General features: G+C 34.7%; 2 protein-coding genes, 2 long non-coding RNA genes and 1 other non-coding gene across 10 annotated transcripts; 2 read left to right on the top strand and 3 right to left on the bottom strand.

Moving 5' to 3' along the window:
* Positions 1–1,212: 1,212 nt before the first annotated feature.
* On the bottom strand, positions 1,213–1,285 carry TRNAE-CUC. The gene has a single exon. It is a non-coding gene; the product is annotated as a tRNA-Glu (tRNA).
* A 3,249-nt stretch (positions 1,286–4,534) lies between these two features.
* Positions 4,535–7,279, bottom strand: LOC103834080 (shaggy-related protein kinase eta). Its single transcript, XM_009110138.3, has 8 exons — positions 7,026–7,279; positions 6,066–6,491; positions 5,918–5,992; positions 5,783–5,839; positions 5,570–5,710; positions 5,438–5,488; positions 5,175–5,354; positions 4,535–5,078 (listed from the first exon to the last, which is right to left on the bottom strand). Exons 1-8 carry the CDS (start codon positions 7,038–7,040, stop codon positions 4,881–4,883), a joined length of 1,143 nt encoding a protein of 380 aa, XP_009108386.1. The 5' UTR covers positions 7,041–7,279; the 3' UTR covers positions 4,535–4,880.
* A 4,436-nt stretch (positions 7,280–11,715) lies between these two features.
* Positions 11,716–20,522, bottom strand: LOC117127331. The gene is made up of 3 exons (XR_004450279.1): positions 20,512–20,522; positions 14,824–14,827; positions 11,716–13,017 (listed from the first exon to the last, which is right to left on the bottom strand). It is a non-coding gene; the product is annotated as an uncharacterized LOC117127331 (long non-coding RNA).
* LOC103834079 (NEDD8-activating enzyme E1 regulatory subunit AXR1-like) lies at positions 13,017–15,029 on the top strand. Of its 5 annotated transcripts, none has more exons than XM_018653500.2 (4): positions 13,017–14,192; positions 14,423–14,533; positions 14,648–14,699; positions 14,796–15,029. In XM_018653500.2, the coding sequence occupies exons 1-4, from the start codon at positions 14,082–14,084 to the stop codon at positions 14,834–14,836; spliced, it is 315 nt and encodes a 104-aa protein (XP_018509016.1). In that variant the 5' UTR covers positions 13,017–14,081; the 3' UTR covers positions 14,837–15,029. The 5 variants fall into 5 exon arrangements, with proteins under 5 accessions (XP_018509016.1, XP_009108383.1, XP_018509015.1 ...); XM_009110135.3 differs by having other exon boundaries at positions 13,017–13,910; positions 14,012–14,192; positions 14,648–14,991; XM_018653499.2 differs by having other exon boundaries at positions 13,017–13,910; positions 14,004–14,192; positions 14,648–14,991.
* Positions 16,118–19,686, top strand: LOC103840795. 2 transcript variants are annotated; one of them, XR_004450265.1, is made up of 7 exons: positions 16,118–16,161; positions 16,259–16,323; positions 16,472–16,578; positions 16,736–17,047; positions 17,140–17,304; positions 17,528–18,650; positions 18,730–19,686. It is a non-coding gene; the product is annotated as an uncharacterized LOC103840795 (long non-coding RNA). The 2 variants fall into 2 exon arrangements; XR_004450264.1 differs by having other exon boundaries at positions 16,736–17,304.
* Positions 20,523–20,688: the final 166 nt, after the last annotated feature.

The following is a 20,688-nucleotide window of genomic DNA, read 5'->3' as shown; positions in this document are numbered from 1 at the left end:
CAAACATTTGTCATCATTAGTTGTGTACTTCTGTTTATGTAAATACTGCACATGCGGGGGTTGAACACTTGAACATGGTTTAGTTGACAAAACTAGATTTGAACTTGTCATTAGTTCATATCTTCACCAGATTATTAATGATTGAAAATGATATTTTTTTTAAAAACATTGACTAAATATAAAATTGAGTAAATTAAATAACGTGGTTATGCTTTCCGTTGAAGCAATGTTACTATCATGGAACTATGGAAGACATAGAGATCCAGCCTGTTCATGTTCTTCTATTGCTTCGATTGTCAAAGATTTCATCAAGGACCGTACCAACCGTAAACCAGGCTGGTACTAACATTTTAGTACATGAAACATTTCAATGGTCACCAGAAACTTTTGCAAAGAACAATGTCCATCTTTAAAATGATGAAACCGGTTTGAATCTCTTAGAACAATATCTCCTCTGGTTAGCTTAGACATGAACTTGGCACACACTCTTAGAGTTTTAGCAACTCTTATGATCTCTTCGTGTCCAGAGCTAACTATCCCCAACGCCATTTTCTCACTATGACCACACAAATCTTCTGCCTTTTCCCTCCCTTCCCCATCGATCTCGCTCTTACCCTCCTCGAAAGAGCTTCAGTGTGTTCTCTTTCTGGATGTGAACTATCTCCAGCTACAAAGATGTTGACTCTACTATTTTATCTCTATCCAGCTACATATCGGATTCTTCCTCGGTCCGCGTTTCCCTATCCTCTTTCTAAGCCTTTTCACTTCTTAGTGGCTGCCAACACTTGTTTGATCTGTGACTTGAATTTTATAGCTTTTGGTAATGATGCAGCATTGTTCTGGATAGGTTTTGGTAATTGATGATCTCAAATACAAAAGGAACCAAGGAAAGCATGACATGAGATAAACTCCAATAATTGTTCATATCTCAACATTAACGATTCTACAACAAGAAATGTAAAAACTTGAAACAGGACTAGCACCACAAAACAAAATGGTAAAAACTTATCAACCAGTGATGTTCTGAGACTTGTTGAGGATAACACCTTCATACTTAACTTGGAACCACTTCATGGCATCATTTTTGGCCGACGCTACCCGACGAGTAGCGTCGCTGACTGCTGTAACTGAATTAGCTTTTATTAGTTGTCATTATGACGAAAGTACCCCTACTCTCAATTTGGTCTTAGCTCAAAAATATTTCAAAAAAAGCTCCGTTGCCGGGACTCGAACCCGGGTCTCTCGGGTGAGAGCCGAGTATCCTGACCAGCTAGACTACAACGGATTTGTGTTCATTCAGTTAAGAATGTTTCCTTGTTTTTCAGCTTTCCTGGTTAACTTTTGTGATACAATAAACACACCATAACTGAAGAGTACATTTGGGCAATAACTTTTCTTCGGAGAAAGGATATCCAAAATTTTGGATTTGAGACGGATTGTATTAACCTAATCGAAATTATTGAAAATTCTGTGGAATGGCCAACTTTGAAGACACAAATTGAGTTTGTTAGTACATTAGAAGTTCACTGGAGTTTTGTACTTTAGACCTTGTTCTTTGTTCCTAACATGTTTGTGTCAACTTCTTTGCTAAAAGTGTAAGAGCCCACACAAAAAACGGAAGAGTGTGACAGGATATGTCACAAAGTCTATCAGATCTCTTTATTTGGTTTTTCTTTATTTCACTTGGCTTTATCTATTTTCCTTTTCCTAGCTAGGTTAATCTTCTCCTTTGATTTTGCTATATATATGTAGCCTCACGGCAAGTTTCAATAGACAATCAATAAACCTATTTTCCAAATCTATTATTTATCTCTCACGTTACTTTGCCAAAGCTCATAACAGAGTTTAGCACACGAACACATTCTTCTAAGTCGATCTCTCTCTATCAACGATCGTCTTTTAGGCTTGTGTATCCCCATTCTTGGAATCCGCAAGTAGGATTTCTAGTTCGGGACTTTATCTATCCTGCTTCCCGTCTCAGTGGTATCAGAGCCAACCATTCTACGACCTAAGTTATGGACACTCGACAAACAAGCGCTTTGAACGACATGAACAAACAAATTGAAGACTTACGTGCCTCACAAACTCAACAAAGTGAGGAGATTCGTAAGGATCTAGGTGGTGAAATCTCAGCGCTCAGAGATATAATAGAAAAGTACTTTGCTAACTCTCCATCCTTTAACCAACGTGAGGGAAAGCAAGGAGAAACATCTTCTGATCTTACAGCTGCAGAGACAGACCGTCGACCCGTCCCACCCGATCGCTTTTCCCCAGACCAGAGTGCATCAAAAACAGATCACCACACCCTCGACCATACACAGAACCAAAACCAGAGCCGTCCTAATAGCTTATCATCACGACTTACGAAGATAGGATTTCCTATGTTTGATGGTTCAGAACTCCGAGAATGGATTTATCGTTGCGAGCAATTCTTCTCAATTGATAGTACCCCACCAGAACTAAAGGTTCGTCTCGCCTCTCTTCATATGACCGGCAAGGCTTTACAATGGCACCACGCCTACATCGCCAACCGCTACAATATGTTCCCTCTATGGCCAGAATATGTTGCTGCAATATCTGAACGCTTCAGTGAGCTTTATGACGACCCATTATCCGAGCTAGTCAGCCTGAAACAAGGGAGCGACTCCATCGATGTGTATCTCGAGAAGTTTGATTCTGCTATGACAAGACTTACTCTCGCTCCAGATCATGCCTTGAGTATCTTCCTCACGAACATGAATCAACACCTTGCCCTCCATGTCCGTCAGTTCAACGTAACGACAGTCCCAGCCGCAGCAAGGATCGCAAAGCTCCATGAACTATCTCTTCAACACACTCCGGTGAGAACACCTTCTCCTACCTTCAACTCATCTCAAAGATCAAATTTCTCACAACCCAACAAGAACCAATTCAGCATCTCAACACCATCCACGACTAACATTGCTGGAAATCAAAACAATAAACCCCTCCTCTCCAACACACCTCAGAAACGGGTATCTTTAGAAGAGATGCAGGAGCGTAAACGTAAGGGTTTATGCATGTTTTGTGAGGAACCGTTTACACCAGGTCATCAACTTAAGCATCGGCGTTCTGAGTTCTTATTCTTGGAAGCTGATCCGACAGAGTTTGATGAAGAAATCGCGCTGAAAGAACAACTAAGAGAAACAACCATCAATGATCAAGATGTCAAGGTCCCGTCTATCTCTATACACGCCTTAAATGGGTCTTCGACGTTTAACTGTATGCGTCTACTGGGTCTTTACGGAAAGAGGAAACTGAAAATATTAATCGACCCCGGCAGCACACATAACTTTCTCGATCTACAAATTGCTAAAGGATTGGGTTGCTATCTGAAGCCAATCAAACCAGCGTCAGTTGTTGCAGCAGGTGGCGACTTGATTACTCAATACAAGTGCAGTAATTTCGCGTGGAAGATGCAGGGTTACAAATTCAAAACGGAAATAAGAACACTACCTTTGGGCTGTGGTGATCTAGTACTGGGCGTGGAATGGCTCTCCACTTTGGGACCTATCTTATGGGATTTTCTGCACCTACAAATGGAGTTTAAATTTCAAGGTCTGAAACATGTCCTCAGGGGAACAACACCGAACAGCTCCAAAATCATCACCAGAGGCAGTTTAAACAAGCAAATCTTTCAAGAACCGCAAATTGCTATGCTTCACTTACGGGAGATCGACAAAACCATCCCACCTCAACAGCCACCACCGGGTCACATGCCTTATCTTCTTGGCAAAAGTTCTTCACCAGCTACTGACCGATCACTGCAGAAACTGAAGTTCTGTCCTAACCTGCCATACTCAACTCTAACACTGCCTCATTACCTCAATGAAGTAGGAACTAGAAAAGAACCTGCGCAGATTTATCAAAATTTCATTGCCGAGTTCCCGCATTTCCAGATCTCCATACTTGAGGACAAGTATGATTTGAAGGAGGGAGTATTGTGACAGGATATGTCACAAAGTCTATCAGATCTCTTTATTTGGTTTTTCTTTATTTCACTTGGCTTTATCTATTTTCCTTTTCCTAGCTAGGTTAATCTTCTCCTTTGATTTTGCTATATATATGTAGCCTCACGGCAAGTTTCAATAGACAATCAATAAACCTATTTTCCAAATCTATTATTTATCTCTCACGTTACTTTGCCAAAGCTCATAACAGAGTTTAGCACACGAACACATTCTTCTAAGTCGATCTCTCTCTATCAACGATCGTCTTTTAGGCTTGTGTATCCCCATTCTTGGAATCCGCAAGTAGGATTTCTAGTTCGGGACTTTATCTATCCTGCTTCCCGTCTCAAAGAGTGAGTTATTCTCTTAATTCCCAAAAAGGATAAGATAGTCTTGAGATTTGCCTTTGTAAGAAGGTTAAGTGAAACAAACCATTTCATTAGAAGACAAAACATTCCAAAGGAGAAAAGAACCAAAAAAGAACAGAAACCCCTTAAACTGCAGAAGAACTCAAGCCTTCCTCTTTTGGTAGACTTTGGATCTCTTTGACTAAAGATTCCTTCAACTTCTGCTCAAACTTTACTATATAAAGAAACTCTAACTACTAAACTCATATACAGATGCAGAAAGAATGAAGTACAAGGGAAGATTTTGTTTTCTCACAAAACTTAAAAAGGAAAAAGAAAAAGAAAAAGATACATCTGAATAGCTATTCTTGCAGATTTGGGGAAGTCAGGTTTGTAGAAGCTGTCTTTGACCATCAAACTTGTCTCCCAAAGGAAACATTCCTGGAACTGAGTTTGAGGAGACAAAACTTCTGATTTGTTATCCTCCACATTGCGTTCAACTACCTTCTTCTGCCTCTGAGTAATGGTACATTATACATATAAAGTCCCTCATCTTCTGATCGTTTTAAGTTCCAGACTGATTCAAGAAACTTAGACCCAACTGTCTCTTGATATGGTCCGGAATCAACTTGTTGACCAGCTCTGGTGATGCTCCAGCTACCTCTTGTTTGAAGTTGAAGATTGGCGGGAAAGGCCGTCCGTTTGGTAAACGAGCATTTGGTTCTCTCAGTTCATCAAAGAACGGATGTGCACAAGCTTCAAGCTGAAGTCACACCAGAAACAAAACAAAAAAACACTATTTATTAGCATTTTCAGTTAAGACCCTTAGAGAGAGAGAAATCTCAAGAGCAACACTCACAGCTGTGCATCTAAGACTTGGAGAGTACTGAAGCAGCCTTGATGCGAAATCAATCGCTTCTGGAGGCATCCTTTTATGGAAAATCTTGTGCCAAGGGTGTGCCTTTATCTGTGGGAACCTAAAGTCCGTGTAATGTGGATTCATACAACGGATCTCTTCTCGAGTTGGTGTACCAAGAACCTGTTTTTCAACAACTTAAATCAATCAGGATCTGTTGTAGCCAATGAATGTAATTTTGCAGATTTAGTGTTAAGGATTCTTACTTTGATGATTTCAACGAGCTGATCCACAGCATTTTCTCCAGGGAATAATGGCTGCGTTCATAAGAACATAATATTATTACAATGACTTCTAACGCGAAAGTAATGACTGTGATTAGTAAAAAATTGGTTTACCTGACCAAGGAGAAGCTCAGCAAGAACACAACCAGCAGACCAGATATCAATGGAAGTTGTGTACTCAGTGGCACCAAATATGAGCTCTGGTGCACGGTAGAATCTTGAACATATGTAAGAGATGTTGGCTTCACCTTTAACCTGATGCAAAATATAAAACTTCATCAGTAAAAGCTACAAGTCAAAAGAATTTATAATGTTCTAAAGTCTTACAAGCTGTTTGGCACTGCCAAAGTCACAGATCTTGACTTGATGAGTCAGAGGATCAACCTGTAGAGAAAGGGAGACAGATTAGCAAAGAAAGAAACAACACAAAGAGTTGATGAATCTTGAAAGGTTAACGCATACCAGAAGATTTTGAGGCTTTAGATCTCTGTGACAAACTCCAGCAACATTGTGCATGTACGCAAGTCCCCTGAAGATCTGACACAACACAAAAAGTTCATCAGACCAAACATTTCTTCAAAATAAATCACTTCAGATGTGTTGTTGTTACCTGGTACATGTAGAGTTTAACATAGACAAGAGGCATTCTCTGGTTAGCAGTGCTGTAATGTTTCAGAACACGGTACAAGCTCTCGGGTACATACTCCATAACCAAGTTGAGGAACAGCTCGTCTTTACTAGTGGTGGAGAAGAAGCAATGCTTCAAACAAACCACATTAGGATGGTCCATAACACGCATCAGCTGAAGCTCTCGGTTCTTGTACCTCCTGTCTTGCAGAACCTTCTTTATCGCCACGGTTTCTCCGGTCTCGAGACACTTCGCCTGGAAAACTATCCCGAAGGAGCCTGTTCCGACGACACGCTCCGCCATGTAACTTATCGTCTGTTTTGGTTCTCCGTTTTTGCCTCCGATAGTTGTGGAGATTATGTGGCCAGTGACTTGATCGTGTCCGTTAACTACAGCACCCGGCACCTCCTGTAATAGACAAAGCGTTAAAGGTCAGCAAAAACCTAAAACTAAAAGCTTAATTCAAAAGGGTCAAAGAAAGAAGGAATCTTTTGTTGGTCAAAAAGAAGTTGCCGTTACTACGAGTAGTCACGCGAGAAGAAAGGTAAAACAGAAACAGAAACGGATGTAATAAAAACAAAACATAACAAGAACGAATCTCTATGCCCAGTTCTAGATCTAGCAAGTAGAGTACAGATCCCTAAACCCTAAAGATGCTTAATTTACAAATCCTCTTTTAAGAATAGTCGTCTAACTCAGAACTCAAGACCCATAAGCAACCTCAGAGATCTATCATGTTAACTCAAAAAAAGAAAGAAACTTTTTACAAACCCAAAACTTTGAAACCCCCTTCAACTTCAACAACACTAGCTATTGAGTTCTTATCTTGATTTATAAAAAAAAAAAATCTAGCAGAACAAGACTCTCTCTCCGACAATAAGCTGAAGGGTAAAATGTGGAAAACAGACAAGGATCTTCCCACAAAGTACAATTAGCTTTTACCTTATCGTCAGCCATGGCGTTAGAGGCAGAGAAGGGAAGAGAAAGAAGAGTGAGAGAGAACAAAATTGGTTTCAATCAGTTTTGTTGGTGGAGAGAGAGAGAGAGAGAGAAGTCGCAAGATGAGAATAAAGGAAGGAGAGAGAGAGAGAGAACAAGTCCATGTGAATCCAGCTCTTACTTCTCTCTTTTATTTCTCTCTCTCTCTACTTTCCGTTTTCTTCGCCATCTTCTTTCGTATTTTCTTTTAATTAATCTTCGTTTATTAAAGGAAGTTACATAAACACCCTCGACGCAAGGGCTCTTATTTCGTAATCGAAGGGTATCAATTAATGTTTGTTGTCGGTCATATTTGGATCTTTGATGCTCTCATCTTCCTAAATCGTTGGTTTAGGGTCTAAATTGGTATTCATTGTCTCAATTTTCATAATTATAATTTATAAGAGTGATTACTAAAGTGAATCTAAAATTATCACTCACTAATTATTATACAATTTATAATTATCCAAATGTTTGATTGATAATCAGTATGAATTAAAGATAATTAATAATCAAGTAAAAGATAATTAATAACAAAATCTTGCGTCTTACACATAAGTTATAGTATAATTTCACACGATTAATATTTTTGTAATCGAGATATTACATGGGAAATTACATGTTTACCATTTTCATGCTACCACTTTTCATTTTTACCATCATTAATGAGACATTTTCAAAAATACATTAATCATTAAGTGACAAAAGACTCTTATGTCCTTGTTATTTATATATATAATAAATTATTATTTAAATAAAATATAAAAAAAAAAAAAATTATTTTTCGAAATATACTTTTTCAAATTCGAATTTTTTTATAAAACTTTTTTTTTTGAATATTTTTTTCGAATTTTTTTTTATTTTTTTTTCAAATTTTTTTTGAAAAACGAAAATTATTTTTGAAACTATTTTTTAAATTTTTCATATATTTTTTAAGTATTTATATATTTATTAGAATCATAAATTTCACATTCCAAAAACATACCCCACCTCAACTCTAAACCCTAAGTCTAGATTAGTTAACTTTAAGGGTATAATTGTATTTTACCCTTCATTAAAAGTGAAGGTAAAAGTGGTTAGTGTAAACAGAAAAAGTGGTACTATGAATGTGGTATTTGTGGCAATTTCTCTATAATTACATAAATATATTTCACATTTAAAACATCTCCTTTTTTTAACGCTGATTTATTACGATCTTACAATTATGATATAGGAAAAATTACATAGACGATTCGACAACCGACAATACTATCTGCCTTATGAAGACCTACGCCTAACTGCATCACCTGAGCCATCATATTAATTGACTCATTCACATCAAGATCATTTAAAACATCTATAGGTACAAATATAGCTTCGAAATAAACAAAACATGTAAGGTAATTTAGGTTAAAAAAATTAGGTAAGATAATATACGTAAATAAATAAAAAGGTAAAAGCATGATGCACTGGAACAAAATTGTCAAAGATCCAAGTTTGACCATTTGGTGCGAAAACTTCTTTTTTGACATTGATGAAAGTAAAAAGCATTTATGTTTCCTTGGTCTTGGCCTTTTAATGTTCGTGTATTTTATAACTAAGTTTTAGCCTTAAAATGTCTTTAATTATTACCTAATAGTGTAGCTTTACTTATTGTGTTTGTTTGTTTTTTCTTTATATTTATTTTATTTATTTTTTCTGGAATATCAATGATGATAATGATAGCAGACTAGCAGTACTAGCATTTGCAGAAGACAACAACAAAATATTAATAAACTTTTCTTTTTGTTCAATTATGCATGGGACATACATACTTTTGGCGGTATGGATTATATTGTGGATATTATCCTGAGGCTCAATAATTTCATATGTTAATATACGTATTCTTCAATCGCAGCAGCCAATTTAAATGCTCATGTACATCAGGTTTTAGCTGCGTATTTCACTATACCAAGCTGTTAAGATTATAGTTACTTTAGTTTTAAACGTGAATGAATCTTTGCATGATAGTAAATTATTGTCATTTTAAAAAATTATTCCAATCAAATAATTCACGAAAATGACGATACATGAAAATGAAGGGAAAAGTTAAGTACAATTGGCTCCGAATGGTGACTGCGGTTTGAGCAGTGCGGGGGACAAGCGGTTCAACTGCGGTGCGGTTTTAACAGTTATAAAAATGTATAGATATATAGTATATGTAAAGATTTTTGTTACTGTTAACTGAAAGACGGGGCGGGACAATGGTCACCATTCGAAGCCAGCGAATAACAATTGGGCGCGAATGACAGTGAAAATTATAAAATAAATGTTATTTTTTGTTTGATAAAAAGAAGTTATTTTTCTTAGGTAACAGCTGAGCTAACCGTTGGCAAAAGAAAAGAGAAAAATAATCGGTAACCCCTTCATATTATCTTCATGCATATATTTGCCATGTCTTCAAGCATCTCATGCAACTTTTTCTATATTTCAAATTTGATTTTTGTTAACCTCGCTTAATTACAATCCTACATACAAAATTGTTATTTAAAAAATATATATATATAAACTCTCAATAATAAAACTGATATTTTGATAACTTGAAGAATCTCACAAATCAAAACCATACTAATTTATTTTTTATGTGTAATGTTTGACATAAATAAACAATTAGGAAAAAAATGATATATTTTTATCAAGTTTAAATTTAAATTGTGACATTGCAACAACAATAATACTCCTACAAAATTGTTGAGCCATTTATGAAGTTTAGACCGTATTACTATTACGAGTGGAACAAAACAAAAAGCGTGAAATGATTTTTTTTTTTTGGCAACAACATTTTTTTTTTTTTTTTTTTTTTTGATAACTCTGGTATCTGAGCAGACACATTCCCAACTATCCCCTGAAAGGGGTCCAGCGCCCCAACGGAAGGGATGTTAAATCTGTTGTGGCCAAGACTCGAACCCGGGTGGCGGGCAGTACAGCTGTACCTCCTTTACCACCAAGCTACGAGCGTTTTGGCAACAACATGAAATGATAATACAGTTGAACTCAGTATAATATGATGGAAATGTGAAGAAGATAGACCGGTGAGTTGGCAGTCGGTGGAAATGGAATGAAGATGGGCTGGTCAAAGCTACAAACTTATTTTAGTCAACTATAACTCAGCGATCTCTTATTAGCCTCTCTGTCTTTGTTGTTTTTTTAATTGTGGAAACATTATTAAAGATAGTGATCGTTTCTGCTGTTGTCGAATGTAAACCCCCTACAGTGAACTCACGGCTATGATGTTGACAATTGTTGGTTCTCGCATTCAAATGGCTCTCGATTAAACGGCTTGAAACATACGCCCAACATGACCCTTGTTCACGACCCGCGGATAGTGTGCTTCCCATAGATCTATACAATCTTTTCTGTGGAATACAAGTGTACAACAGAAAGACAAAGAGTATGACCCAGGTCGAAAGACAAAGACGGCTTTTGTCCAGCAGATGTGCTGGGGTTGTCTAATTGTAGGACCAAAGAAATATAGTGTTGTATGGTATAGGCGATAATGAAGTGATCATATTGTTCGGGTACAATATATCTCTAATTTGATTTTGTGCTATTATGTCTGGAATACCGTGTTGCAATGCTAAGGCTCAACACGCTAGGACCAAAGAAATAGCTGCCAGAATTCGAAATGTCTGTGTGTTCTGATAATGAGATGAGCATTGAATGTTTTGTCCGTTTTATTTTGGTGGATGGGTTGTTTGCGCGTGAAATTGTTACGACAAGTGACTCACAAACTCAGCTACCAAATTGGGCATCTCACAAATTTATTTTTCTTGAATAATCTTAAGTCTCATTTATCCCCAATGGGCTATATGTGCTATATGTTACAAGCCTGTGAGGTCTCTACATTATATATGTAAATCTAGCCCAAACCCAACTGAGGCTTCTCGGAGATCACAAACTATCCACACTAACGTAAACTAACAAAAGGAGTGATCACCACACAGTACAAACTGTAAAATACCGCGATCCATTTCCGTACTAACTACTAAAACGATAGTAACGTTTTGTGGTCACTTGTCATGACAAAGTGACCACACATAGTTACCTAATATTTTCCCTAATATATAATAAACTTAGTTGACATATTATTATCATTTTCATAGATAATATTTATTATTTGTTAAATACGTGAAACTGATGTTGAATAATTAAATAGTTGAAGTGTTCCATCCAATTACTAGCTTTTATAAGATTTTTAAAAATATATTTTGAATTGCACCTTCATTATAAGACTTTTTAAATAGTGGTAAATACAACTCGCAAAATAATGTAAGACAATTAGCAGGTTTATAAAGATTTTTCATATTAACTTGTATATGCTATTATTTTTATTTGTGATTTATTCGAAAGGAATTTTAAAATCGACTAATCGTAAGTTTTTTAATTTTTCTAATCATACAGTTAACAATATTAAAATTTGATTAATCGTACATTCATCAAAAAACTATTCTCCGTATTAATCTTTTCTATTTTTAAAAATCTTCACAAATATTAATTAAAAAAAATTTAAGAATATTTTATCGTTATTTTTTTTTATTTTGATTTTTTTTTCCAATAAAGCTTTACTATTCATATTTTAAGAATTTAGGTGATGATTGGTTGGGCTTTAACTTAGTACTTTAGCTTTAATTTTTCCTAAAGCACTAATCCTAACCAATCATGCTTTAGCTTTATTTTCTAAGTTAAAATCTACAGCAAAATTTTATAAATTTTTGCCAATCAAGTTGTAGCTTTATTTTTTCAAGATACAGCAAAAATAAAAATAAAACTTTAACTTTTCTATTTGTTTTAGACAAAAATCCTACATCCTTATTATTTGGGCTGTAGAAAAGATAAACTCATAACTGAAAAAAAATCACGTTATATTTTTCCATCGACATACGAGGTACGTGTATATATTCGAATCATGATAATCCTTGATCATAAACTAATAATAATTTAAAGTTAGATAAACTTAAAAACAGAAATTATCAACTAAAAACAAAAAGGAAAAATCAATAGATAACTTAAGCAAGGAAAACCCTAACGTAACACTTGTTTTATAAATACGCTTTTCTTCTTCAAAGCATTAAGTCTAGAAAACTAAATTTTCAAATACGTTTTCCAAATCACGTGAGAAAGAAGAACAATAATGGTTTTCCTTTGACTATTTTTTTTTTATTTTAGATGGTTTTCTTTATTTTGGATAGATTTTATAAATTGTTGTATTTTTAAATTAACAGAAAAAAAAATTTTACAGCTACAACACATTTTATCCAATCATGTTTTATTTTACAAAAGTATAGCCAATAATTTAGAGCTACAATTATCATAACTACAGCAAAAATCTCTGCAAAAAAATATACATTTGTAAAATGTACAGCTACAGCCAATACACTTACAGTACAAATTTTACAGTAAATTTTTTACAGTACAGTCTAACCAATCACCCCCTTAATATATGTTTTAGGTTTTAAACAATGTACATTCATTAAAGTCTAAAACATTAATCTTGCAAATATAAAATCTAAAATCTAAACATCAATCTTAAGATAGTACCAGTATAATATTCTACCTTGTTACATCATCCACGTGGCAGAGGCCTGAGCCGCCTGACATCACTAGTTTAACTTATAATATTATAATAAATATGAAAATTATAGTTAGAAAGTTATAGTTTTAAATTTTTTAAAATTATAGAAAATATTTTTATTTTAAAATTTTATAATATTAATTAAAATATAATAGATATATTTTAGTATTTTTATAATTTCAATTTAAAATTTTTATTGAATATTTTTATTTTTGTATTTACATGGTTTTAAAAAAAAAGAAAAAAAAAAGAATCCTACCGCAACCGCCCGCAACCGCAAACGCTAGCTGGAACCAGCTTTTGATTTTAAGAGGTTCGGAGCGGTTTGAAGCGATTTGTAGCGATTTGTGTGATTGTTTCAAAACGCTGTGAGCCGCTACCAACCGCAAAAGCTGCGTTTGCGGGTGGTAGCGGGAAAACCAATCATGTCCTTAAGATTTGTTTAACAGGCGTCAGACTTTAAACGACCGTTTTTGGCAAGGTTGGCCCCAACGTAATTTGATTAAAAAAAACAGCTGCAAATTAATCACAGCCGTTGGAGCCACATGAAACGTTTTTAGTTGTCTTTAGACTTTACATGGACGTACACGGAAATTACGGAATCCAGCAAAATAGTGTTCATAAGCGCGAAAATAATATTCTAACTAAAAATAAATGTTTATTTTTTTTTTGTAACTGAAAAATAAATGTTTATACGCCAAACTTCTTATTGATTATCTAAATTACACTATGTACGATGCTTTAATTAAGAATTTCAAAATCATAATCTATCATCATCATCATCATCATCATCATCATATACTAAAAGAAAGATATGCTCAAAGGAGAAGCATGCCACGTCCTCATAAAAAATCATCCACTCAGATGTTGACAGCTCACACTCCTTGCCATGTCATGAATAACTTCCCCGGGATTTCATAGACGTGTTTGAGTTTCATAAAATACTTGGGCCTTTGCTAATTAGAGCACCTTTAACGCGGTGTCTTAAGTCACGTCTCTAGGGTATTTAGGTTTAAAAAAAAAAAAAAAATTGATAATTATACCAGAGACGTCTCTTAATTAGGAGGCAGAAGAGACGGGTTTTATGTGACACGGGTCACACATTCACGCATCTTTCTCTCTCTCTTTGCCGGATCATCTTCTCTCATTCTCTCTTGACTCCTCGTCGACACCGTCTCTCTCTGGTGATATCTCCTCGCCGGTGCTCTCTCCTCAACGGAATCTCTCGTCGACGGAATCAGCCTGCGTCTCTCTCGGTGGTATCGTCGTCTCTATCGGTTTGATCTCTGTTTCTGGTTGTAGATAATTTTGTTTTTTATGTGTCTTGTTCTTCATACTGATTTGTTTTTAAGGTATCCAGATTTACTTCTCTCTCTGTATAAACTCCATAGCTCGTCGTATTGGGAGTAGAAGTAATCAATCGTGAGAACATGGCAGGATATGATTCTGTTAAAGCTAAGTTTATTGAGGAGAGTCCTGATACGCTGATTATGACAAGCCCTTCTTTCTTCTCTCAGTTCACTCTTGTTATAGCCACTCAGGTAATATGATTATGTTGGTAGTTGTAAAGTTGGGTGCTTTTTTGATTTATTAAGGTACTTCACCAGGGTAGAGTCTTTCCCCAATTGATAGTTTGTATTAAAGTTGATAGCTTTTGTGTCTCTTTGGAGCTTCTTTATGCTCTCAGATTTTTTTATAGACCTTTCTCCAGTGCTTCATTGATTGTTGCCTTATTGATCCTTTATTTGTGTGTTCATCCTTTTGTCTGCAGCTAGTGGGAGATTCAATGGTTAAGCTTGATAGAATCTGTAGAGAAGCAAACGTCAAGCTGGTTTTTGTTCGCTCTTACGGTCTTGCTGGGATTGTTCGTGTGTCAGTAAAGGTAATACCCTTGGTTCAATTTTGTCTGAAAACTAAGGAATCACTGTGTTGTTTTCAAGTGTTGCCATGGCTGGGAATATGCTAAGTTGTATTGTTTTGTTTTCTTGTTTGTCAGGAGCACACTATAATTGACTCAAAGCCTGATCATTTTCTTGATGACCTTCGCTTGAATAATCACGGCGTGTCACAGACTTGTCACCGAGGAAGAAGCATTGTAGACTACTCTTTTGTAATTTTGTGTTGTCTAGTCTAGTATTTTGTAATTTTATGTTCTCATGTGTGTTCACGGACTTGTCTTTTGTAATCCATGCTTTTGACAGACTTTTGTAGGCTTGTGTAGTCTAGTAGTTGGTGTTGTCGAGTCTAGTTTGTATTCTCCTTCATGTTCTCCTTTTGTATGCTTGTTTATAAAGTTTGTATTCTCATTCATGTTCTTTATAAAACAACTTCTTTCTCTCATTCTCTGCATATAGAACGAGCAACACCTTTGATCAAAACAACTTCATTTTCTATCTTTCTCACCATACAAGAGCAAACACATTTTGATCAAAACAACTTCATGTTCTCTCCTTTATACCATACATAACCACTAAACACATTTGATCAAAACTTGTTCTTGTTCTCTCCATACATAACGGCCAAACACTTTTGATCAAAACATGTTTTTGTTCTCTCCTTCTCTTGATCACAAATTTTATTCACAAAACAATAAAAATTCTATATGATATCTTCTTCTCATAACATTTTTTTTAAGAACCCCTAAATAAGAGACTTGCATTGGAGACGTTAATTGTATAGGTCTCTTAGTTATGTCTCTTAACCTCACTTTAACTACTTAAAGTATTAAAAAAACATTAAGAGACCCAAAAAGAGGTTTTGGGATAATGATGCTCTTAAAAGCTAATCTCCTCTAAGCTTACTTTATGGCCCAGCTTATCAGCACGAAAACCAACTCATATACTGTTCATCTTCCTCACCTCTATGAGAGAATCCCTTGATGTTTTGATCTCCTCAGCTCATCCTGTGTATCGTTCACCTACCACTTTTAATTCACTTAAACCACCATTGTTACTGCCTCAATCAAAAGCCTATGAAACTGTTGTGATTTTCTCACCTCAGCACCCTATATATATCGTATTCAGACTTATTTGTTTTCCAATGTATTCTTTCAGACCTCTATTTTTTCAGCGGTGCCTCTCCTCGGTTGGATGGAGTTCTGGTAGTCATAAAGTATGTTCAGATTCACAGGATTCTGTCATTGACGGTGGTCACAGTGGAATTTTAGCTTCTGGTAGCGGCAAAGGCTGTTGAGTATCACAAGCTTCTGAGGATTATGATGGCTATGTATACCACAAAGATGATTGGAACAGAGTTTCATCAATGGCTTTAGACGGTGGATACGTTGGGACTGAAATTATTTGTGAGCTTTTACCCGTGAGTGTGGAGTCTGGAGAGTTTTGGTTTCTGGTGATGGTAAAATTAGCTGAGATTGAATGGATTACTCAGGAGTTTCAAAGTGTCTCCACTTTCTCCTTTCTCCAGTCTTCTCTTTTAACGCCTACAGGCCTGTAACTGTGACTCTTTTTCTCACCATCGAGGTCCAAACATCAACCTTCTCTTAAACCCAAGGTACTTATGTTCATATGCTGCTTTAATCCCAATAATAACTTCATCAGTCCCATGTGCAAACATTGGCAACTTACAAGGAGTTTTGTGAACACAATAGATAAGTCAAAACGTTATTAGAATTGAAGTGATGGAGTAATGGGATTTGACAAGGAGTTTTGTAAGGTAATTAGTTTCGCTTCATTCAAACTTAATTCAGATATGACAATAAGTTTTGTAATTATCTAAGGTAACATGTATCTTCTTTAAGTCAAACGTTTTATTATCATGATGTACGTACAATTTACTTCCTTCCCCAAAACTGTATATACAGGATGCGTAGATGAGATGATGATCTATGTTGCAAACTGGCCATGATGAAGATGAAAGGAATCCAATTCTCAGGACGCGCAAGCGAAGAAGGACAAGCGTAGATAACATGTAAGGAACATTTTTCTCTTTTCAGTTCTCTTATTTTTGCACACTATTTTGGTTTGAGAGAGAATTTTGTATTTATATGTTTTCTGCTTTGATTACTTTACTAAGTTGCTTTCATATGTGATTACATCTAGCAACTTGCATGAAATTGATTTTACAGATCGAGCATCTTCCAAGCAAGATAGTCAAATGGTGAATAATGTACTGCATACAAAGGTATAGCTCGACCAGAGTTTTGTGAAAACAATAGATAAGGTTAATAGATCTCAAGTTTGGCTTTCATTGAGGTTTGATTTTCTTTTTCATGGATGCATCATGTTTGTTGTTATGTGGAGTGGACATGATGTTGATGGATGTCTTGGAGACACTGATCTTGAGAAGTCTATTACAAATGGCTTGACCAATAAAGATTAACTTTCTCGAAGTAAAAAGATCAGTCCCCACCAGAAATTTGAAGTTGCTAGAGTCTAGGGTGTCTCTATAATCTAATAGCAGCTGCTAATGTCTAATATTCTAATTAAATTACTTTCTTTTGATTTGCTTATATTGTTATGATCCCTATAGTTGTTCATATTGAGCTGTGCAAATATGAATGTTTTTTGGATTCCATAATGGAAAGAAGATAATGATGCTGAAGGCGTAAACGATCAACTCCAATAATCCCGTTGTCATTCATGTCCTTCTCTCACGTTCTCTTCTCTGTTATGAAGTTACTCCGGAAAATTCTAGGTAATATCAATAGTCTTATAGCTTTGAGAATCCTGTTTCTTCCTCTCTTTTCATATTACATTGATAGTTTACTAAACTATGCGTATGTGAGTAATCATTTATGATTATTGACATTGACAAAACGATAATGGTTTCGGAGTGGCCTGCTACCGTTTGGTTAAGATTCTCTTATGATTGTTGTTCTATAGAATTGTCACAAATCCAGTGCTTCTCTTAAATACAGGCCAATATTATCATTCGCTTCAAATCAGTATTGGTTCTGGGAGGAAATTGTGACAATATGCGTGTTAAGAAAGGGGAAACATCACGAGAAGAAGAACAAGTCTTAAAGGCTAAACGTGACAGCTAGGGCCGTACAAATTTTTGTTAACGATCACCTTTTTTGCCTCGATGTTTTTAAAACAAATGATGTAATATATTTTTCCTACATAGGGCGTAAAATTTGTTGTTATTCTAAGTTTTTTACTTCGAGACTTAATAGCTTCACATACGCATTGTTAGAGCATGATTATCGCAGTTTCTTAAGGAGGGGTTTTAACAAATTGCATCAATTAATTAAATCAAAACTAAAAGAAAAAGCTATAACCGATCCTTAATCTGTGATTTTCATGACCGATCCTTAGGCAAAGAAAGAGCACACGTGTCAGCTGACAAACCTCAAATATTTTTTTTTTGTTCTCTCTTTTCTCTTTGTTTTTTTCTCTCTTGTTTTTTTCTGTCTTTGGAGACGATGATTTTTGTGGAGGATCACATTTGTCTCCGTCTGGACAATTGTTTGTCCAATTGGTTTCCGTTTGTGGAAGATCAGAGCCAGGGTGAAAACCGAATGGGTTCATAATCGGTTCTTCGTCAACATATCCTCTGAAGATACACTCCATCTCTTTTCTATCGGAAAAATCCAAAGACTCCAACTTTTTTTTGCCAATCTAGAAGAAATCGAGATCCCCAGGAATCTCCGTTTCGTTGCCCAGATTCTCCTCTTCTCCAGGTACTCTTTCCCGGATAATTCAATTCAATTCTCCGGATAATTCTATTCTATTTCCGTTTGATCAGCAAAAGAGAATTGAATAATTCTGATCGGAGTGTATTTCTCACTTGTACAGGTAAGAAGTTGAATTGAGTGGATTATATTGAATATGATAGCCACGGGAATTTGGAACCAAACGTATCTTTTGATTTAGTTTTCTTTGTGGTGCATTAGATGTTAAAGTTTCTTTCTTTTGCCTTATGGAGAAACAGCAGAGATAGATCTTGCCACCATCACAGATCGAATGGCTGTTAGAAAAGCTGTTCAAAACGGAAACGTCGAGGATGCTATTGAAAAAGTTAATGACTTGAACTTTGAGGTATACATCATCAATGCTTCTCTCTTCTTGTCTTTTCTGTGAGAGATACTCAAGAATCAAAAACTGACTGTGCTTGCAGATACTAGACAGAAATCCAGAGCTCTTCTTTCATCTTCAGCAGCAAAGGGTGATTGAACTTATTCGACAAGAGAAGCCTTGGAGTTTGCTCAGGAGGAACTTTCACCACGTTGCAGCAAGGGAAAAGCATGATTGTTGCGGGCTTTGCTGAGTCTAAGAAGGATCATGGTAATTGGGAAGAGTGCTCTTTGTTTGATCCTTGTTTGCATTACCTTTTAGTAGTTAACTAGATAGTTTTGGACTAGCTTTTTGTTTGATTTGTTGGTTCAAGTTTTAGAGATCCTATCTATTGATGATTTTGATGATTTTTATGTGTGTAGTACTTCTCATTTGGATTGAAGAAATTTTTTTTTTTTTAAGAACACTTAGTTAAGAAACTTCCATTGGACCACTCAAAATGGGAGTTTCTTAACTAAAATTCTTAGGTTACTTTTATTAATTAAAAAATTATTAAGAAACTCATTAGGGGTGATAGGGATAAACATGGTCTTAAGTTTTCCATGGGCTGACCAATGGGATAGTTAGTCAAAGTCAACATTTGCAGTCTGCAGAGAGCAGATTTAGGCATGTGACAATTACTTAGTAAAAAAAAAAGATTAGTCCCATTCTCAAGACTGTTCCTGGATCCACCGATTCATTACTTTCGGAGAGGAAAAGTTTTAGTAGTAGCATTTGATTTGTCAAATGAATCAAACCAGTTTTGTGTTGTAAAGGGTGTTATTACTATCGATGGATTTTTTGCTATCTTTTTTTTCTTATTCTTCAACAAAATTAGATATAGGAAAAGTATTTAACAAAAACGTTAAATTTGTAGTTTCAGAGTGCATAAATATATATATTCAAATAGAACTTAAATTCACAAATTCCATTGTAGAAATAATAATACACCAAAACACCCTAAATAATAACAGATACAAAACAAAAAAAAAATTGAAAAAAAAACACAAGAGTAAAAATATCACAATATAGAAATAATTATATTTTTTTTGTTCACTATAGAAAAAAATTATATTATTAATCATAAACATGATGGCAAAATAAGAATAAAAATTAAAATAAATTAAAAAAACAGATAAACAGAGTCGACCGAACGACCATTAGAAGTAAGGGTGTTCAATCTGGATATCGGTTTGGTTTCACTTCATTTTTTTGGTTTTTTTGGTATTTCGGTTTATAAAAAATAGCCACCATATTAAAAATATATTTAATTTGATTTGGTTCGGTTTATATACCATTGGTTTTTAGTTTATTTGGTTTTATACCAAAACCCCATAAATATATTAATCTTCTATAATATTTTATAAATTTTAATATATATGATTATATATTGGTTTTAATATAACATGAAGATATTTTCGTTTTCAAATTGACTATTTTTTAAAAAATTTACTATTTAAAAAAAATAATAAACATATTAAGTTTATAATAATAATATTTTCTATTGAAATAAAAAAGTTAGTATTTCATAATATTATTAAATAACTAAATATTAACACACATATTTGTCAATAAAAAGTAAAATTTATCTTTTGTTTAGTTTCATAAAAATGAAAAATAAAATTTTACATAAAATATTAAATTACTAAAATAAAATGAAGATCATATGAATAAAATAAATTATGTATATATTATAAAATATATTTTTATAATTTACATGTAATAATACTACTATATTTTAATTGATCGGTTTATTCGTTTTGATCGGTTTATATACCAAACCATATTCAATACCGCGGTTTCTTAAAAATAACATATATTCGGTATATTCAGTATTACCAAATACAAACCATTTTCTCTATTCCGATTTAATTATGTTTTAAATAGTTCTATTTTTTACCGGATTAAACACCCTTAATTAGAAGTTTATATTTTGTAATTAGCTAAAATTAATTAAACAATACCATATTTTTATACATTATTTAGAGAAAAATGTAGGATAATCTGCGCGTAGCGCAGACAC

The sequence above is a fragment of the Brassica rapa genome, chromosome A08 (genome assembly GCF_000309985.2).
Source record: "Brassica rapa cultivar Chiifu-401-42 chromosome A08, CAAS_Brap_v3.01, whole genome shotgun sequence".
Taxonomy (NCBI): Eukaryota; Viridiplantae; Streptophyta; class Magnoliopsida; order Brassicales; family Brassicaceae; genus Brassica; species Brassica rapa.
This window is presented reverse-complemented; position numbering and strand designations above follow the sequence as displayed.